The following is a 21,380-nucleotide window of genomic DNA, read 5'->3' on the forward strand; positions in this document are numbered from 1 at the left end:
AGCTGCTGCCATTTCAGGGAAACAGGCAGCCCAGCTACTTGGATAACCTCAGGGAGAAAGCCTTTTTACATTAAGAGCACCAACATCTTCTAAAATTCCACCATCAGTTACCAGCTGCAGGAGCCTGCATGGAGGTGAGGCTGCTGAATGGCACAGGGAGGTGCTTAGGCCACATGGAGGTTCTCATCCAGGGCACATGGGGGATGGTGTGTGTGACTTCTGGGACCTGGCCGAGGCCGCCGTTGTGTGCTGCCAGCTGCAATGGGGCCAGGCTGTGGCAGCCCCTGTAGGGGCCCACTTCGGGGTAAGTTCTGGGAAAGTCCTGCTGGATGACATGCAGTGTGCGGGCAGCAAGAGCCACCTGGGGCAGTGCGTGCACAGGGGCTGGGCCAGGCACAACTGTGGGCACCTGGAGGACGCCAGTGTCATCTGTGCAGGTGAGGGGCTGGTTGTCAATCTTCATTTGGAGGGCTGCTTCTAGTTCCTTCACTCCTCTCTCCTCTACATGCACAAACCACACCCCACAGCTCAGTCCAGGAACATAGTGGAGCCAGGCAGGTAACTGGTATTGCCTACAGCCTTTCAAAGTTCTACATAAGCCTGACCATCTCCTTGACTGCAATGATCTCTAAGTATGGCTCACAGGCTGCACCCAGGCTCAGAGGTAAACCTCTTCAGTTTGAAAATCAGGATGAACATGAATTTAAAAATCAAAACATTTGACATAAAAATTCAAATTCTTACATGTTGTAACAATAAATAAGTGAAAGCAGAATTTCAGGCACAGAACAATGCATCCTTTCACTACATTAACTGGCTGGATCTGAGAAAGAGCTGTTCCTTTGGACATGGAATATCTTTGCAGTTTTCACAGCACACACCTCCCCCGCCACTCTATTTAGCTTACCTGCATGATCCTCAGAAACTTTGGAGCTTGTGGCATCCAGGTAACAAGCCAAATCCATCAGCTGGTGTTCAGGACCTCCATGTTCCCAGCCTACCGAGCTTCCCACACCGATCTGTCCCCCTGGTCCTCCCTAGTCTTTTCTGGTCCTCTCCTGCTTGCAGCTGGAATAATGTCTCTATGAATGACAAGCTCTGCAGGTTGAATCTGGCTCATCCTGAGCCACATCCCCTCTGTGGGGCATGGGGCCTTCCTCAGCACGTTAGGCCCCTGGGAAAGCACTGGCTATCCTGGGACAGTTAACATTTGCTGCCCGATGTCCTGTCTCAAATCCCCAGGAAATGTCAAAATCCTCAAGAGCAAAACCTCTGCCTCTTTCTCCTTTCCATTGCCCGAAACTCCCTAAATGTAGGAAGTTCCCAATAAACCTTTGCCAATGAAGACAAGATAACATGCACAATCCCTCTTTATGTTGACAGGTGCTGATTCCACAGCTGCTCTGCCTACAGGTAGGACTGCATGTCACATTCAGTGTCAAATACTAGACTTACCCTGATATAAAAAAGATTGTGAGGTTTAGAATCAGATCTTTAATTGATTCCCAGCTTCATTCATTCATGCAACAGATATTGACTGGGTGTCTACCCTGTGCCAACTTCTGTGCCAAGCACTGGGCATACAGCGGTGGTCAAAACTCCCCTGTTTCTTCTTCTTCTCTTCTTTTTTTTTTTTTTTTTTTTGAGATAGAGTCTTGCTCTGTCTCCCAGGCTGGAGTACAGCAGTACTATCTCAGCTTACTGCAACCTTTCTCTCCCGGGTTCAAGCAATTCTCCCTGCCTCAGCCTCCCAAGTAGCTGGGATTACAGGTGCCCACCACCACGCCTGGCAAATTTTCGCATTTTTAGTAGAGATGGAGTTTCACCATGTTGGCCAGGCTGCTCTCAAACTCCTGACCTCAGGCCTCCTGATCTGCCCACCTTGGCCTCCCAAAATGCTGGGATTATAGGCACGAGCCACCACGCCTGGCCCACTGTTTATTTTTTTAATGGGGTTTATACTCTAACAGGAGAGATACATGTGATATATAATCACCCTCAGTTACATAACCTCAGCCAAGTTATGTTATCTCTCATCCTATTTTCCTCTTCATGAAAGTAGGGACAATAAAGAGCTTTGAATAAGGGCATGAATAGGGCAATGCCTAAGGGTACCTGTTACCCAGTGGCACTCATGCAGCAATGGCTGCTTGTTTTGGGCACATGTGGACCTAAGGAAGGAGGTGTGAGGGATGGTAAGGGCCTGGCCTGCAGGAATTTGATCTAGGGTGGCCTCTCACTGGATGAATGACCTTAGCCTTCAGTCTCCTCATCATTAGAACAGGCTCATTGGATTCTATGTTCCCTAAAATTCTATGCCTTTGGCTTTCTCTGACTAACAAGGAGAGAGTAAGCAGCTACATGGTCTAGCTACATAATGCATGTGCCACTGTGGAAAGCAAGAAACTGTTGCCAAAAACCAGAGACATAGGGTTTGTAATAGGAATTAAGGGAGACTTCCTCCCCTACAACATTTTATTATGGAAATTTTTAAATATACAGCAAAGTTTGAAGAATTTAACAAGGAACTCCTACCTAGATTCCATGATTAATCTATAAATTCATCTATCATTTCTGTACTCATACATCGATCCATCTCATTTTTTATTAAAGTTTGATTATATACCATAAAATTTACCCATTTTAAGGTCCAGTTTGGTGAATTGTGGTAATTGTATCCAGTTGTGTAACTACTGCCACAGTCAAGAACAGTTCCCATGCTGTGCAAGGCTTCCTCGTGCCATTTCAGAGCAGATTCCAAGTCATGACAGTGGCATATGTGGGGAGGAGGCAACAGAGAGAGAGGTGCTGGCCAATGGATGGCTTCTAGACAGCCAGCCCCCTGGGGCCAACGGCCTATGAGCTTCACTTTCGCTGATTGCCACAGGGTGCACATTAGTTCATCCACAGTAGCAATGTCATGTTCTGCCCTAAAAGGAGACCTCAGGGATCTGAGCTCATGGGCCTCAGAATGCCCCCTCACCATTATTCCTGCTGAATCCTGGGAGGGGATGGGCATCCCCTTGAAGCAACTGTGTCTTCTCCCCATGTTGTGACGTTCCCTGATGACAGTCCTTCCTTTTTGCCCACCACTAGCCCATGAGAACCTGCTGCCCACATCATTGGTGATATCAGTGGCTCAACACCCACCGTCTTCTGCACCACCAGGTAGAGCTGTGTGTTTTTGTATTATGCCTTCTGAAAAACTTCATTCATTTGACAAGGATGGATAGACAGAGAAGCAGAACAGACAGACAAGCGGGTTGAAAAACAAATGGACAGGTGGGCAGACAGGTAGACACAAAGTCTTATCAGTATTAGGGGTATTCCAGGAGTGGATGACTAAGGGCAACTTCTTTGTACTTAACAGTGAGTTTTTAAGAATGCAATCTGAATAAATTATAACTGATAGTGGATGGACTCTGTCATCTTCATATACACAGAGGCTCCACATTGGCTCAGATTAATTGGGAAAACTGAAGCAATACTTTACTCATTACTACTAGTGACTGGACAAAAGTCAAAGCTACAGAGCCCACAACTAGCCAGAGAAAAACGTTCTGGCTGATATTGCATAACAGCTCTTTCCAGGCCAGATGCGGTGGCTCACACCTGTAATCCCAGCACTTTGGGAGGCCGCGGTGGGTGGATCATGAGGTCAAGAGATCAAGACCATCCTGGCCAACATGGTGAAAGTGAAACCCCGTCTCTACTCAAAACACAAAAATTGGCTGGGCATGGTGGTGCATGCCTGTAGTTCCAGCTACTCAGGAGGCTGAGGCAGGAGAATAGCTTGAACCCAGGAGGCGGAGCCAAGATCACGTGATTGCACTTTAGCCTGGTGACAGAGTGAGACTCTGTCTAAAAAAAAGAACTCTTTCCAGTAAGCCCATGTAGATGGCAGAATTCTCAAAAGAGATGAGAGGTGTTTCAAAATTCAGATGCATTTATCCCCTAATTTCTAAGTTTGCAAGGATTTTTAGACTAATTGATAACTTCTGATATATCCTAAGACATAATCGCAAAGTAATGACCAGGAAAATCCTTTTTGGAAAAAGAGTTTTTTTAAAAAAGATGTGAATTACAAAACTAGTAAACTGAACAATGAAACAATCGAAATTCTAAAATATATTTCTGCATTTAGAAAAATCTCGGTGTGGTGGCATTATTACTAACTCATCTGGAGCGATTAGGAATCCCCCACAGAATGAAATGCATGACAACATCAGTTGTGTGTGGGAAATCAAGGCAAATGCATCTGATCATATACTGCTGGCATTTCCACATCTTGAGTAAGTCCTAAGCTGTTACTAATGTACTTTGTGTAGCTTTTTAACTTTCTTATTTTGTTTTTGACAGATAATAATTATATATATGTATAGGGTAGGATGTGTGTTGTGACACATGTATACATTGCAGAATGATTAAATCAGTCTAATTAACATACCCATTGCCTCACATACTTACCATTTCTTTGTGAAAAGAACAGTTAAATTCTACTTTTCTAGCAATTTTGGAACATACAATACATTACCATTGCTCACTACAGTCACCATGCCATGCAATGTATCTGTTAAGCTTATTCCTCCTGTCTAACTGAAACTTTGTACCCTTTGACCAAATTCTGTCTCCCCATCCACCTCCACCCTTACCCCCAGACTCTGTTAACCATCATTTTACCCTCTATTTTTATGAGTTTAGCTTTTCTACATTCTGCCTAAAAGTGAGATCATGCGGTGTTTGTCTTTCCATGCCTGGCATATTTCACTTAACATAACGTCCTCTAGATTCATCCATGTTGCAAATGACAGAACATCCTTTTTTAAGGCTGAATAGTATTCCACAGGCATATACACCACCTTTCCTTTATCCATTCATCCATTGATGAACACGTAGATTGTTCCCATATCTTGGCTATTGTGAGTAGTACTGCAGTAAGCTTGGGAGTACAGATATCTTTTTGACATACCGATTTTAATTCCTTTGGATTTACACCCAGAACTGGGATTGCTGAATGATGCGGTAGTTCTATTTTTAGTTTTTTGAGGAACCTCCAAGCTGTTTTCCATAATGGCTATACTAATTGTCGTTTCCATCAGCAGTGTGTAAGGGTTCCCTTTTCTCCACATCATTGACAACATTTATCTTTCTTCTCTTTTTATAATAGCCATTCTGACAGCTGTGGTGATATCTCATTGTGGTTTTAATTTGCATTTCACTCATGATTAGTAATGTTGGGCATTTTTTTCATATACTCGTTAGCCATTTCTATGTCTCCTTTAGGGAAATGTCCATTCATGTCCTTTGCCCATTTTGTAATAGAGTTATTTGGTTTGTTGTTGTTGTTGTTCCAACAACTGTTGTATCAACAGCTTGTTCCTTTTTGTTATTGAGAAGTATTCCATTTGTGTGGATGTAACAGGGTTAGTTTGATCATTCCCCCACTGAAGGACACTTGTGTTGTTTATAGTCTTTTACTTTTACAAATCAGTCTTCTACAAATGTTCATACACAGTTTTTTGTGTGAATATAAGCTTTTATTTCTCTAGGATAAATCCCAAGAGTACAATTGCTAGGTTGTATGGTAAATACACATTTAGCTTTTTAAGAACATACCAAACTATTTTCCCGAGTGACGACCATCACAAATTCTCACCAACAACATACGAGAGATCCAGTTTCTCCACATCTTTGATAGCTAGTATTTGGTATTATATTTTAGCTATTTGTAATTTGCATCATTCAAATCCTATGTATGTTTTATAAATTTATACTTAGGTATTTCTTTTATTTTTTATTTTTTGGGGTGATTATAAATGACACTGTGTTTTCCATTTTAGTGTCCACATGTTTGTTGCTAGTATAGAGAAATACAATTGATTTTTATGAGTTTTCATGAATTTTTAATTAAAATGAAATTGACCTTTTATTCTTTGGATAAGTGTGTGTGCATGAGAGAGAGAGAAAAAGCAGAGAAAGAGAGATAGAGAAAGAGAGAGAGAGAGAGAGAGAGAGAGTGTGTGTGTGTGTGTGTGTATATTCTGGACTGCTGGTTAAAGATATAAATTCTAGGGTACCCCAGACCTAATAAATCAGGAAATTTTAGATTTTAATGTTTTAAATGGTAATTCACAGATGACAAATTCATGGTGAATTTTTTGTGGAAATTAACCCCTATGAACAAGTTAAATTATTTATTATGCTTGAATTTTGTTTAATCGAAATATGGCTTGGAACAGATGGCTCATCAGATTGAAGCATGAAAGTGGTTTTTGGATTCTAGCACTGGCAACATCTGAACAAAACATCAGAGTAAAAACAGTAGCTGACAAAATCAGATAACTTTCACAAAGCAAGCTGGGAAGATTTGGTACCCACTTTCCTCTGGGTGGGTCTACTGCCAAACACTTGTAAATGCATTATTTACAACTTGGAACCACATCCTACTGGCAGGCCCATGAGAAGCAAGCAGCCTCTCCCTTTTCCTGGGCCCCCCAATCACCACATGGTGAAACTGCCTGGATTTCCCAGGCCCTGCCCTTGGCCCTAGGCTGTGAAGTACTCTGCCATCTTGGGCTGCTTCCAGGGGCACATTTCGTGCCAGCCTCTTCTTTCCTCTTCCAATTAAAATCCCATTCCCTTAAAGCAATGGCTCTTAGAGAGAAAAAGTAGGATTAAAGGAACCCATGCTATGTTTAAATGACTGCCACACTGTTACTCTATCGCCAACATATTTGCAGTAACAAAGTGAAGTATCTGTCTCACAGCATGCCTCAAAGGTCTTCTAATGAGGAAACTGAGAGGCATCTGTGGTGTTTGCTTCCCCAGCCTTGACTGCATCAATGAATATTTTGAAATCCTGGACGGTCCTCCATCTTCAGCAAAGTCATTGGGGAGGACCTGCTCTGGCTTCCACCCCACCTACATCTCCTCCTCCAGCCCAATGACCCTCGTGTATTTCCGAAGCTTCAACAACCTAGGAAAAAACTTCATTGCTTATTACTACTCTGCACCCAAAGGTAAGAATAGTGGTAAAGAGCAACAGTTCCAGAGCTGGACTCTCTGGCTGGGAGCCAGTCACTGTCCTGTCACTTATTCCGTGACCTTGGGCAAGCAACTTAACCTCTCCCAGCCTCAATTCCTTTCCTGTGTAATGGGGACAACAAGGAACCCTTACTTTCTAGGTTCATTGTGAGGGTTACATGCAATGAGTTAAGTAAAACACTTTGCAAAGTGATGGCACGTCATAAATGCTTGATAATGGGCTGCTTTGTCATGAGCTTTTTCATTTTACATAAACATCTCATCACAGTCAGCCCATTAGAAAGTCATTTCTGAAGTTATTCTGAATCTAGTACTAGGTAGGTGTTTTAGGACCTGCAGAAGAATTGATAGTCTCAGCCTGAGAGAGGCTCATGTACAACCAAGAGGAAGTTTAAGGCAAACACATGGGGTATGCATAGAGGACAAATAGAAACACTAGAAGAAGGCAAACAATAGAAGAGATAAATATACCAGAATGTACTAAATTGACATATGCATGCACCTCTGCAAAAGACATTAGGAAAGAGAGAGAGTACAATATAGGTTACAAGTATTAAGGAAACATTGAGGGGAAACGGCTTCTAAAGCTGGCTAGGCTATAGGTAGAGAAAGCGAGATAGCACATCAGGTGAGGGAAGAGCATGGCCTAGAGATAGGATATGTAAAGTGTGTGGCAAGAAGGCAGATGGACTAAGCCAAAGGTGCCTGTTGAAGTGCTGGGTACTCAGGGTTAGGCAATAATAACAACAACAGTGATCAAAATGCTCAAAATATCAGCTCACATTTACTGAGTACCTATTGTATGCCAGGCAGCATTTTAAGCACTTCACATATGTTATCCTCACACAGACCCATGGTTCTTCCCCTTTTACAGTTGAGGAAACTGAGACTTAGGAGGTTCAGTAATTATCCAAGGTTCTGCATTATTCACCACTAAGAGAAAACGGGCAGAGCTCATGAAACTGCAAATAAGTAGTATCCACTTTTTCCAAGACATTGTTCAAAACAGTCTCTTGTATTTTCCCAAGTGCCAGGTTGACTCACTGAGCAAGCTTTGGAAACGTGCCATAAAACACAAAGGAGATGCTCTGTGTACCAAAGTAGATCATGAAAAAGCACCGTAATTGATGTTAAATGGCTATTGACGATGTATTTCCTTGTACTTGCAGAGGCAGTGTCGCAGACCCCACATCTAATCAGTGAGTCACATTCATGCTGTTACTCAAATTTCACCCCTAATTTCTTCTTGTGTCCCCTCTCCCAGTGCTTTTACTCTCATTATTTGCTCTGTCTCTCATAGATGATTCCAAATTCCCTGTATAAATCTTCTGTAGATGAGAGATTCTGTCTGCATAGTTTCTGCACAAATATGATGCCCATTTACAATGGAACCAAGTTATGCCTATCAACGATTGAGTCTTTGCATATTGATAATTTTTTGTTTGATCTCCTTTTTTGTGTTTATCAAAGCCAATGACTCACCTCATCAGACACTCCACTTTTAGGGAAAGTTAACAAAGCAGAAGCAAGCAGAAGAAACCGCTGTTTTCCCCAGAAGGACACTGATTGTGAATGTTTGCATTTTTGCACAGAATAGCACAATCTAAATATTGTTATATTTATGGTAACTGAGCAGAAAAAGAGAATTTTTTTTTGACCCCACATACCTGAGAAACATAAAGACACACATGAAAACAGAGTTTGATTTGGGAGGTCACATGTTACAAAGATTACAGGGAAAAAGAATCAGCCAGAATCTTGGCATTTACTGAAGACTGATCTCAGAATGCTGCCCTCTTGACTTGCTCAAGTCGTCCCTTCTTAATTATGGGAGTCTTCTTGTATCCACAGCCATCCCAACAGCAACACCCAGGACAGTAACAGCAAGAGCAGGTAAGCCCTGAAATGCATTTATTCATTGACTGTGTGTGTCCTTTCCTCTCAGCACCTGCATTTGTATCTGCACCTGTATCTGCTTCATGCACAGAAACTGGACCAACTGCAAATAGTGCATCTATTTGCAAATGGGACATTTGATTCTGCCCAAACTTTTAGAGACATTCAAAACTTTTGGGATCTTTTGGCTCTAGCATCCCAGGACGAGTAAAGTTCATTTTTTGGTACCTTTCAGAGTCATCAAAGCTTGAACAGCTTACAAGTACTTTCTGGTGGGGTTCTATCTTTCCACCTTATGACCAGTACTGATCATAGTTAGCTCCCCATCCGCATCACCATTAGACTTTAGCAAAGTAAGTGGAGTGTCAGAGCCATTTCAGAGGCAGTGAGATAGAATAGCAGAGAAAAAATCGTGAACTTTGGAACCAGGAGACCTGACTTTAGATCTGCTGCTTACCAGATGTGGGATTGGGAGTGTATCACTTTGCTTCTCCAACTTTCAGTTTCCTCATAGATAAAATTGGTACACCAATACTCTTCTATTTACCTTCCTGAGTTATGATAAAGGTGGAGGTGAACACACACACACACACACACCACACTTTGTAAAATCACAAATCACTGTGCAAATTATTTGTTTTTCTGCACTTAGCCAAAACAAATGGGCACATACCTCTGGAAAAATAGATACTCAATTAGTGGACTTTTTTTTAGTGCTACAGACAATCCTAATGGCTTTGCAACTTCCAACTAAGAGGTCGAATAGTTGACCAAGTACAAGGTTCTCGACTAGTAGAAGTAGTATGGGGTGGGGAGCTCAACACTCATGGGAAGGGTGCAGTGCCCCCAGAGGACAACAGTCACCAGATCTCTCTCTGCAGGGGATTGGCCAGAGCTGCGGCTGGTGGGTGGCTCTGGCCGGTGCTCAGGACGCGTGGAGATTCTCCACCAGGGTGCCTGGGGCACTGTGTGTGATGAACTGTGGGACCTGAATGAAGCTGAGGTTGTGTGCCGGCAGCTTGGGTGTGGTCGAGCCATGTCTGCCCTTGGAAAGGCACACTTTGGCCCCGGCTCAGGAGACATCTTCCTGGACAACCTCCAGTGCGCTGGTGTGGAGCGCTACCTGGGCCAGTGCGCCCACTCAGGCTGGTCAGAGCACAACTGTGGCCACCATGAGGATGCTAGTGTCATCTGCTCAGGTATCATCTCCCCTCTCAGCCAGTGATTTCTGATGCTGCAATTGTGACATTTTGAAACTCTGCATCCTGGGTGGCATTTTCATCCATCCATTTCATCCATTGAGAAATGTCTGCCCATTTCTCAAGCGTCTCTTTTGGACGCCATGGGCAGCTCTGGTTGCACAGGAAAGGTCTCTAATTACTTGGCATGAGCACCACCTGGGCATTACAGTGTAGATTCCAGGGTCCCACCCCCAGAGATTATGACTAAATAGGAAAAAGGCTGTGGAATCTGCATCTTAACAAGTGGTTCAGGGATTCTGCATAAGAAGGGCCAAGAGCAATCCAGCCCTGGCTGCTATGGGACAGAGTTGACCCAGCTGCTGTTCCCCAGCCTCCTAGGCCAAGGACCCTGCCAGAGGAGGGTTGAAGTTTCCCAAGGGGTAATTCTGGTACTCTGGTTTCCTATACCTTGTCACCCCAAATAGAGTAACCTGTCACCTTTCTTTATGCATTCAGATGCAGAAGAACTACCTCCACCCACACCTCCAGGTATGTCCATATTTTTTTCTAATTCAGGCAACTTACTACTACTACTACTAGTAATAATAAAAGCAGCAAATACTTATAAGTATTTGCTGTAATAAGTAAGAACCAGGCACTGTTCTGAGCCCTTCACATATATAACTCTTTCAGTCCCCACAATAGCCCCTTGAGGCAGGTTCTTGGATTATTCATATTTTCCAGATAACCTGAGACATCGAAAGTTAGCAAGGTGCCCAGGGCTAGACAGGGTATCCGAACCCAAGCTGTCAATGCTCTTGGCCATCAGTCTCATTTACCCATTCCTTGGCTCAGCTACACAAAGACCAGAGGAAACTAGAGTAAATGTGGGGAGACGTTTTGCTCAGATCATTGCTAATCAGCAGGACAATCCTGCCAAAAGGCATTATCTATTATATTTTATAGAAGAGAAAATTGAGACACAGGAAGGTAAAGTAACTTTCTCAGGATCACTCAGTAAGTTAATGACCCAAATTTTGACACTGATCAGTCTGGCCCCAAAGTACATGCTCTTAGGGATCTTATGACTTTTGCCTCTTTTCAAAGATCTTATAATTGAATTATTGACTAATATTCATCTGTAATAAAAACCAAATATTAGAAAAACCAGACCAACTACATGCACTGTGAATTCTGAAATGATGCTGAAGGTGATTTCAAGGTGATTTCACAGTTGAGGATTAGGGAGATCAAAAAACCTACCGAAGATAACTTGATTAGAAAGTGGCAGGACTGGAATTTACAAAGCCATCTCTCACCCTTTGAATGCACCTGGCTGTCCCCTACACAGCCTCAGTGAACACAGATAAGCCATCAGCCATTGGCAGAAGCATCTCTCTTGGGCACTTACCTGGAGAAGACCTCGATGTGTCCTGGTGTTCTTGAGGGAAGGCCAGCTTCACCTATTGGTACCATGAGTGAGAAGGGAGGGACTGTCTAAAGTTAAAGGGCCATGGTTAGGGTCAAGGGCAGTGGATATTCCAATGAAGATCATCTGTAGTTTTCTCATTTTATGGACAGCAGGGAAATGAGGAAAATGAGATTGAGTGAAAGGAGCCATTCTGGTTATCTATTGCTCACCGAAACTTAGCAATATAAAGTAAACACCATTTAGATGTATATTATGTCTTTGAGGGTCAGGAATTCAGGCAGGGCTCAGCTGGGAGACCCTTCTGCTCCATAGAGCATTGAGCAGGGTTGCCCAGTGGAGTTCATCTGATGACTGGTCTGGAGAATTCAAGACAGCTTCACTCATACACTTGGTGCCTTGGTGGGGTCAGCTGGAAGGAAGGGCTCAGCCACAGCCCTCTTCCTTGTTAGGTGGTCTCAGGTTACAAGAAGTCTCACTACCACGCTGAGAGACCATGCACACTCAGACTTCTTTTTGTTTGTTTGTTTTTTGTTTTTTGTGGTTTTTTTTGAGACAGAGTTTCACTCTTTCACGAAGGCTGGAGTGGAGTGGTGCTATCTCTGCTTACTGCAACCTCCGCCCTCCAGGTTCAAGCAATTCTCATGCCTCAGCCTCCAGAGTGGCTGGGATTATAGGCACCACGCCCTGCTGATTTTTGTATTTTTAGTAGAGACGGGGTTTCACCATGTTGGCCAGGCTGGTCTCAGGTGATCCACCCGCCTCGGCCTCCCAAAGTGCTAGGATTACAGGCATGAACCACGCGCCTGGCCACACTCAGACTTCTTGTAAGGTGGCTCAGGGCTGCATGAGTGAGCCAGTGTTCCCAGAGATGGGAGGTGGAAGCCACCAGTCTCTTAAAGTGCAGAGCCACTCCCACCAACCATATTCTGTTGGTCAAAGCAGTCACAGAACCCACCCAGGTTCAAGGGAGGGAACCTAGACCCCCACCTTGTGACAGGAGGCATATCTAAGAATTTGTGGCCTTCTCTAACCTGCTACAGAACCATAGAAAATATTCACTCAGCACCTTCAGTGCAAACTCTCCTCAGTTTGCACTAAGAACATTGATGTTTCTAAGAAAACCCTTTACATTTCACTGACTTGTAGATAAGACTAAATATTTTCATCTGGATGTCATCATTATCTGCCTTTTTTCCCTTTCAGGTTCTTCTACAGCTTCTCAGGATCACATAAAAGGTAGTCATTTATTTTAAACTGAAATGGTCATTCCATGTCAAGAGAACTATCATGGCAAATGCTGGGCAGTGTGCCCAGGACATAGCACAACAGAGCCTGGCACAGTGTGGGCAAGGGGTCTGCTTATTTGCTGCCACTCTGTGTAATATACTCTGTAAAAAATACTGACTTTACAACAAAAGGATCAGACTGGGAAGGGGGATGTGTATCTGCCCTGGTCAGACATCTGGCCCATACTCAGCCTGCCCTCTTTGGGTACAGTCCTGTAGAAGGCACCAGCCCATTATCCCCTGCCACGTGTAGAGATTTCAGAAGGTCCAACTCCCAGAGTTTCCAGTGTCAGCCTGACCTGGCCTCATTATTATAGCTTACAAATATGGTCAGTGATAAAACTACCAGATGACTAGGAGCATCATCGCTTCCTGCCATCCATCTCAGGAAAGATGAGGAATCTGTGGGATTCTGGGAGGATCACAAGTTGGCCAAGAGGAACACAAAGTAGAAAAATTAAGCAACTTCATAGTTTAGGGACAAGGTCAATAAAGAATATTGTACTTTCACATTTCCTCCAAAATAATTTTGTGTGAAATCTGCTTTCTTTGTGTGAAATCCTGTTTTAAATGCATACATGTATGTGTGTGTATCTATCTATGCTAATATGACAACATTCATGAAACTATTAGATTTCACTGTTATCTTGTTTAGCCCTTATAAATCCAAAATCCTGCAAGTACCAGTCTCAGACTAAATATTTGAGTTAAAGGAAACATAATCTACCCAGCAAAAGTGAGGAAGAGTACTTAAAGAAGGCGCTGGTCATAACATCCCCTGACACATCAGTGTCCTTTTCCCTTTACCTACAATTCATCAGAACCCAAAGTTGTTCTAGAACCTCTTGCTCCCCAAACCTCCCCAGACTCTCCCCTTTCCCAAGCACATGTGGCCTCTGTTTCTTCATCTCTCCTTCCAGTCTCTCATTACTCTGTCCCTCCCCAGCAAGCAGAACCCCTACTTTATAGAGGGGGAGAAAACTGTAAGCAGAAAGGACAATTTGCACATTTTCTTTATCAGGTGCTGAGAGAGAGAGAAAAGCAGGGAACATTCACACATTAATACTTTTTACTTCATCAGAATTAGATTGAATAGACTCTCCTTCCCAAGAAACATTTAAGCTAATGGTCTGCTCAGACAGCCTGCGCATGCCCACCCAGGCCAATTGGTGCCCGATTCCTCCAGACCACTGCGTGTAAACTGGTCTTTATTAGGATTACACAATGATGCCAAAAGGACACATTCTGACACCATTTTTCCTGTTGTTTCAGGAGGAAGTAACTCTTGTGGAGGGGTCATTTCTAGTCTCTCTGGCGCATTTTCTAGTCCACAGTATCCAGAAAACTACCCAACAGACATCCAGTGTGTTTGGGAGATCCACATGGATACAAAATTTCGCATAGAACTTATAATTCCAAGTTTGAAGTAAGAAAACTTTTAAAGAGAACATTCTATGTAAATAAGAATATTGATTTGTGAAATCATATTACAGGTATTTCTTTTAATGGGAAACATTTTAAGAGTGAAAGCAGAAGAACCCAACATTCTATAGTCTTTCCAAGTCAAATTTTGGGTTAGCTTTGTAGCACTATCCAATGAGTTACTTCTTAGTTGAAAAATTCAGTAAGTGATTTATTAACATATTTTGATACTGTTTCTTTTTTTTTCTAAAAATATCACAAAAATCCTCAACAGTTTTGCCCTTATTGTACACTGGGTATCAATATTTGTCCCCTTAGACTTTCTTATTTGAATCCAAATTTTAAACAGTAAGAGAATTTTCATACACACATTAGACAACTACTCCAGCTTTGGGCCCTGCATCTTCTAAATGTTCTGCAAAGTAAGAGGAGACATTAGTGTCATTGCCTTATCTCTGACATAAAGAGAATAAATGTTCCAAAGTCACTGACATTTTTATCTCTATGACATAAAATAACAGCTGATGTTTTAATGCTAGCCCAGACTTTGTATGCTTTGTCATATTCCAGGGTTATACAGTCCAAAGATAGATGTCTTTGTCATCTCCATTAGAGATGAGGAGCCTGAGGCTCAGAGAGGATAACTAATTTGCCCAAGGCCAACCCATCTAGATCTGTCTGATGTCAATGCCCCATCTGTTCACCAATATGTGGGTCTGTAAAAGAGTCTGCATGAAGCCCTTCTTCTTGTGCATGACACACATCTGTTACAAACACAGCAAGACTGTAGAATTCCATGATCATTAGCTCCCAGCATGCACTGAGTTGTGTTCCGTCATGACTATACCACAGCCATGGATTCAGACATGCACTAAGCCAAAAATGCCTCAGGATATATTTGTTGACTAAAACCTTAGGTTCACAATTAGCCACAATGAGGTAAGGACCTTGAACCCACACCTCCAAATTCTATTATGTTATCCATTGTCTGTTCCTTCAAAATTGCTTTCCCTTACCTTCCTCATGAATAATTGCCATACTATCCTTCTATATCCTGCCACCACTTTTATTTTAAAATGAAGTTTTTTCCTACCCAAGAATTCAAGTATGGCAATTATTGTGAAATACAGAAGTAGGAAAAATCTGGCCGTGATGTCTGTTACATGCTGATCTTTGGGGTGATCTGACTGTTATGAATTTAGTTGCAGTGTAAATTAGTATTTCCTAATGTCCTATGTACGTTGTGATTGGCCAAAACTATTATAATTTTTAAACTTCTGTTACGAGATTGTAGCTGAAAGCCTCACATATTCCTTAGCCAAAGAAAATAGAGTTGTGATAGGTCATCTGAAAAAATTAATTAATATTTTACATTTCAGTGTGCAATTTAAATATAATCCAAATATGTAATCTCTATGATTGTCACACTTTTTTAGCATTAAATTTTAGCAAGTTTTTAATCTGCCACTACCCCTCCACGTCTATTCACCCCAGGTTGGAAGATATCCTTGGATGTCCCTATGACTCCGTTGAAATCCTCAATGGTCCCAGGATTGCCTCGCTCTCCATGGGGAAGTTCTGTGCCCCTGAAACTGTGATATTCTTCTCCTCCTCGTGTATCATGACGGTGGTGTTCCAAAGTGATTCTATGAAAACCAACACTGGCTTTTATGCTCTTTTCAATGCCGTTCCGCAGGGTGAAAGGGAGTCAGGTAGGAAACTTCAAGTAGGTTTTGGTGGTTAAAAGACAGAACAGAGTCTAACTTCAGAGTCTCCTTTGCCAGTAGAGCCCTAGGATTCAGTCTTTTAAGACCCCCACACTTGGCTTCATTAACCCTGCTCCATAGCTGCTAGATTTTCCGACCGTGAAGGCCACATGGGAAGCTACAATGAGGCAGTCATGTGCATTCTGTGTGTGAGTGGCCAAGCTGCTACTGCCTGCAGGGAAAAGCTGGGTGCTATGAACCGTCCTGGGGCTGCATCCACCCTCCACAGCCTCTTGGTAACTGTCCGGAGTGCCGAAATGTGGAAGTTCAACACTCGTATGACAAGACTCCACTTCCTCCACGAGCTGGCCCATTTTATACCTTGCATACACCAAAACCTAGTCTCACCCAAATGAGAGGCTTGGGGATTCCTGTTAGCCATGACCCTGTAGGCAGCCATGACGCCGCAGGTAGTCATTCCAAAGCTAGGTCCAATTTGCACCCTGAAAGCACACTGCCTGCCAAGTGTGAGACTTCTGATGCTGAGAGGCCCCTACAGAAACCCCAGAAATTCTTTTAGGCCACCAGGAAGCCAGATAGTAAGTCCCTGGGTGTGGTTTGTGGTTTGCTTGTATCTGAGTAAGGGAATTCCTTGTATATTTCGCTCTCAAAGCAATGTTCGAAACTCTACCCTGGTGAAGCAAGGTAAGCTCCAACATTTGAAATCCAGACACTCATTAACTCAAGACCACCATTTAGCCATTTAACAATAGTTACATAGCTCCTATTATGTATCAGGTCCAGTTGTAAGTGTGGGAGCACAGTACAGCTCCCTGCCCTCATGGAGTTTATACTCTAGTGTGGACGTGGGTAAGTGAGAGAGGATCAAAACACAAGAAACAAGGAAATAGACAAACTGGTTTTGGGGTAAGGATGTAAAGGACAGAGGTGAAGTCTGGGAATAAGGAGTCAGGTGGGAGAGTAGAGGGTGCCTAGAGTGGAGTAGGTTCTACTATGGGCTGGATGAGAAAAGATGGCATCTCTGAAGACGTGGCATGTGATGAATGACAAAGAAAAGCATTACAGACAGAGGAAAGAGTTGGGCATGTTGGAACAACAGAAAGAAGGCCAAAGTGACAGAGCCAGTGGACACAGTAAGGGGAGGTGCCTCCAGAGATAGCAGATAACTCTAATCGGCCACAGCCCTTCAGTCCAGATAGAGCATTGCCACTGTGTTCTATGAAGTCACAGTCACCTTTGTGGTCCAGGTGATTTCAGGGGATTAAATCTACCCTTGTCCAAGACACATACAAAAAAGCAGCTGGGAACCTGCTCTCCCGTAACCCAGCATTGTGACATAAAAACTGTATGTCAAGATCTGCAGTAACCCTGACGTGCTGGGTGCTGAGCACACTGTCATTGGTAGCATCTCCTCTAGATGCTGCTAGAGTCCTTATTTTACAAGTGATAAAACTGAGGGTCAGGGAGACAGTCGGTTATCAAAATTTACACAACTAGGAAGCCATAGAACAAGGATTCAAACCCACTTCCTATCTCACTCTGAATCCCTTAAGCCTGATTAAATCAGTTGGCTTTAAGGTTTTGCTCTTGTGTTTGCCTTAGCCACAAACACAGAAGCTAGAAATCACTTGCTACTTAAAACTTATCAAACTCAAAAATAAAATCTTGCTCTGTTTAGAAAATGGACCAGAGTTGTGGCTGGTGGGTGGCTCTGGCCAGTGCTCAGGACATGGGGAGGTCCTACACAAGGGCTCCTGAGGCACTGTGTGTGATGACCTGTGGGAACTGAATGAAGCTGAGGTTGTGTGCCAGCAGCTCAGGTGTGGTCGGGCCATTGCTGCTCCTGGAAAGGCCCACTTTGGCCCAGGCTCTGGAGACATCCTTCTAGACAACATTCAGTGTTCAGGAAGTGAGAACCACCTTGGCCAGTGCCCCAGCTCTGGCTGGTCAGTCCACAACCATGGCCACCATGAGGACGCCAATGTTGTCTGCTCAGGTAGCCTCTCCTTCCATGATAGATTCTTTTTGATCTTTCACCCAAAGACATCCTAGTGATGGATGAAGGCCATGCACAGAGTGGGGCCAGGGAATTTTGGGACAGTGGCCGAACAGATGAATGTCCCTTTGGCCAGGTAGACAGAGAATGCTGTGAGCCTGGCTCCATTCTGAGGACAAACACAGCAGAGCCACACAATTGGCTGCTTCTGTTCTCTGTACCTCTCCCATTTCTGGAACTGCTTTTCCAGGTCTAACCATGCCGTCGTTTTTGTTTATGTAACATATGACCTGCCTGCTTGAGAACTGCCCACACTAGAACGCCACCATTTCTTTGTCTTCATAGAATGTAATTTAGATTTTTCTAAATTTTTCTTGTATGCATGCAGATGCTGGGGACTGGGCTCCAGATGTGATTCCTCCACCCCCAGGTAGGTCCAACACTAAATTTGCACTATCTTGGCAAAGTTAAAAAAAAAAGTAACCTCTCTCCTGACCTAGACACTGGTAGACAATGACTAGGCTGGTGATTCCCAATTCTGGCTGCACACCAGAATCACTCAGCAAGCTTTTGAAATTCCTGGTGCCCAGGCTGCATCCCTGACCTGTCACCTTAGAGTCTCTGAGGTCACTCCCAGCCATCAGTGATATTTGAAGCTCCCCGTGTGATTCCAATGTGCAGCCAAGGTTGAGAACTAGCGTTTAGGCAAGGAGCTAAGAGCCATATTTCCCAAATGGAATCGCATTCAAAACTCTCTTCTGGTGGCAGAGCAAGGGAGGGCAGGAGGAGATAGATGGAGAAAGACTGAGTCACTATGGCTGAGAAGAAGGTCGATAGGGAGAAGAGAGACCCTGGAAAGGTTGTCTCTTAGGTACATGGGTTGGAAAATGAAAGTATTCAGGAAAGAAAAGATACATCGAGTGCCAAACTGTCTCCCAGTGAGTCAGGAGCAGACTGCTGATGAGAAGTAAACCATTTAGGGCTCTTCCGTGGGCCTCCTGGCTTAGCCAACACAACAGAGTGGACTTACTGGTAATCTACTCAAAGTCAATGTGCAACAGTGACCTTCTCCCGAACTCAAGATTCCGAAGCATGTGGGGTCCTGCCTCCTGCAGCCTCCTGCTTCCCGGGGATGGGTTCTCAGCTGCCCCCTTGTCTGCTCCCTGGGCCCCTGGGCCCTGCCCAGCCTCTTCCCTAACCCTGCCCCGTGACTGATGTCACACTCTGTCCCCAGCAGGGGCCTGGACACTAGGAAGCTATCGGGGTCAGGGGTGCATTTTGTGGCATTTCAGGGCCCAACAAGGTAGATGGCAGCTGTCCGTACCCTGGGCTGGCAGAACCATGGCACATTTTCCAGGACACTCTGTGGAGGTCTCTTGCCCATTCCAATCCAGGTCCCAAGTACGTCCCAAGATGGAGACCTCCACTCCTTGTGGGTTGCCCAGCTGCCATGGGTCAGGGCAGTAACCTGTAGGAAGGGGAAAGTGGTTTCCCCACCCCTGGCCGGGGCCCCACATTTTCATTTTGCACTGAGACACACAAATTATGTAGCTGCTCCGGAGGGGAGGCAGAACGCACAGAACCCTTTCTTGAGTTTAACAAGCAGCTACACCCCTTTGATTCCCTCTGGCTTTCCTCTTCTTCCCCAATGAGGAGTCTGTTCTGGCCTGGGCCCTGGAAGGAGGAAAAGACAGCAGGAGGAGAGGGCATGGTTTTCAGTTCCTCAACAGCTCTAGGCCCAAGTCCCCTTGGAGCCTGGGGCTTCAAACCTCAGAAAGCCTTTCTGTCTTCTCTCTGCTGTAATATCCATTTTCTAAGGCAGAGATGCATAGCTGGCTGGAAAAAAGAAGGGGTCATGGGATTAAGGAAACTGTGGAGGGAAATACAACCACTTATGTCTAAATAGTATCCCGCTGTAAGCATGAATCAAAAAAAATTCTTATTGATAGAACATTATATACCTACCAAGACACAAAAATATAAAGCTTTTGCTATTCAATACTCTGAGATAAATATCACATATCAAGCATTTTAACAAAAGAAAATTGCTTTTGAGCCACTTTAAGTTAGTGAAAATGTATTCCAGTGATATAGTGCACTTCTTCTGGCAAAGGACTAATGACAGGTTAAGTTGACCGTGTCCATCACTTTCACTGCTCTGCACCTTGCTGCAGTGCTGGCCAAGGAGCAAGACAATGGGGATAAAGGAATTCTCAAGTACATCTGACATGTTTGCTTGAAATTCCTCCCCCACTAAACCCTTGGTGTAAAATCCAAACAGTTAACAGCATTCTCATGCTCAGGCTTTCATAGCTGCCCTCCCCTCAGCACCTGCCATGCAGGGGGTATTGAGGACACACGTAGAATATAGACATGCAGCAGGCCTTCTGTATCCATGATCCCACATCTGTGGATTCAACCAACTGTGGATCGAAAATATTCAGGAAGAAGAATCAATAGTTACATCTGTATTGAACATGTACAGACTTTTTTTCTTGTCTTTATTCCCTGGACAATACAGTGTAACTACTATTTACATAGTGTTATAATACATTGTATTAGGTATTATAAGTCATCCAGAGATTATTTAAAGTATAATGGAGAATGAGCATAGGTTCTATGCAAATACTCCTATGTTGTATATGAGACTTGAGGATCTGCAGATTTTGACATCCTTGGGGAGTCTTAGAACCAATCCCCCATAGGCATTGAGGGACAACTGTGTATGCCACATAGAAATCAAAGCCAAGAGGACACAATAAAGGAAAAAGAAGGGACCTTAAACACTCATTGGACCTCCCCTTTAAGGTCCCTATTTCTCCAATGGAACACTATCCAACCTGCCTTTATCCACCCTGGCTCTCAGCTTTCTGGTTTCTGGTTTTCTGAATTTCAGTGCTTGGTAAATTTCTATAGGCTTAGTGGTATGGTCATAAGCCTAGTGATGTCACTGTAATTCCTAGTAACTGGTCAACCCAAGTATAACCCGTGGATTGTGGAACCTAGCATATGAGAGAAAACAAGTCATGTTACTGTGTATGGCTGGTGATTTCCTCATGAATCAGCTGAAAGAAGGGCAGAGGCTCCATTCCAGATCAGGGAGAAAAGACAAATGAGTGTCTACACCATTTATTAAAACTCAAGGGTAATAATAGGCTCATTCATTTGTGCTTAAGTATAAGATGGTTTATGATGCTAAGCTCTCTCCTGATTTTCTTTGGTTTTGGTTTTTGCAGATATCATTCCTCCAGCCCCTATACCACAAGGTAACTCTCTTTCATTGAAAGTGTAACCTATACAGTATTAAGTTGCAGAGAATTATTTTTGTAATTCATAAAAGCAGAATGGACTTCTGTGCACCCTGGCTACCACAGGGGCAATGGGTGGGATGGAGCC

General features: G+C 43.6%; 1 protein-coding gene across 1 annotated transcript in view; it reads left to right on the forward strand.

Annotated features, from left to right (window-relative positions):
• Positions 1-1,389: 1,389 nt before the first annotated feature.
• Positions 1,390-21,380, forward strand: part of LOC129048130 (putative DMBT1-like protein) — a 37,074-nt gene continuing 17,083 nt past the window's right edge. Inside the window, 14 exon segments of the mRNA XM_063727788.1 lie at positions 1,390-1,413; positions 3,097-3,168; positions 4,145-4,292; positions 6,829-7,019; positions 8,214-8,243; positions 8,896-8,937; positions 9,822-10,139; positions 10,638-10,670; positions 12,757-12,789; positions 14,112-14,265; positions 15,756-15,973; positions 17,667-17,984; positions 18,373-18,414; positions 21,221-21,250. Coding sequence (XP_063583858.1) covers positions 4,213-4,292; positions 6,829-7,019; positions 8,214-8,243; positions 8,896-8,937; positions 9,822-10,139; positions 10,638-10,670; positions 12,757-12,789; positions 14,112-14,265; positions 15,756-15,973; positions 17,667-17,984; positions 18,373-18,414; positions 21,221-21,250 — 1,489 coding nt within the window. The 5' untranslated portion in view covers positions 1,390-1,413; positions 3,097-3,168; positions 4,145-4,212.

This window comes from Pongo abelii, chromosome 8, assembly GCF_028885655.2.
Source record: "Pongo abelii isolate AG06213 chromosome 8, NHGRI_mPonAbe1-v2.0_pri, whole genome shotgun sequence".
NCBI lineage: Eukaryota > Metazoa > Chordata > Mammalia > Primates > Hominidae > Pongo > Pongo abelii.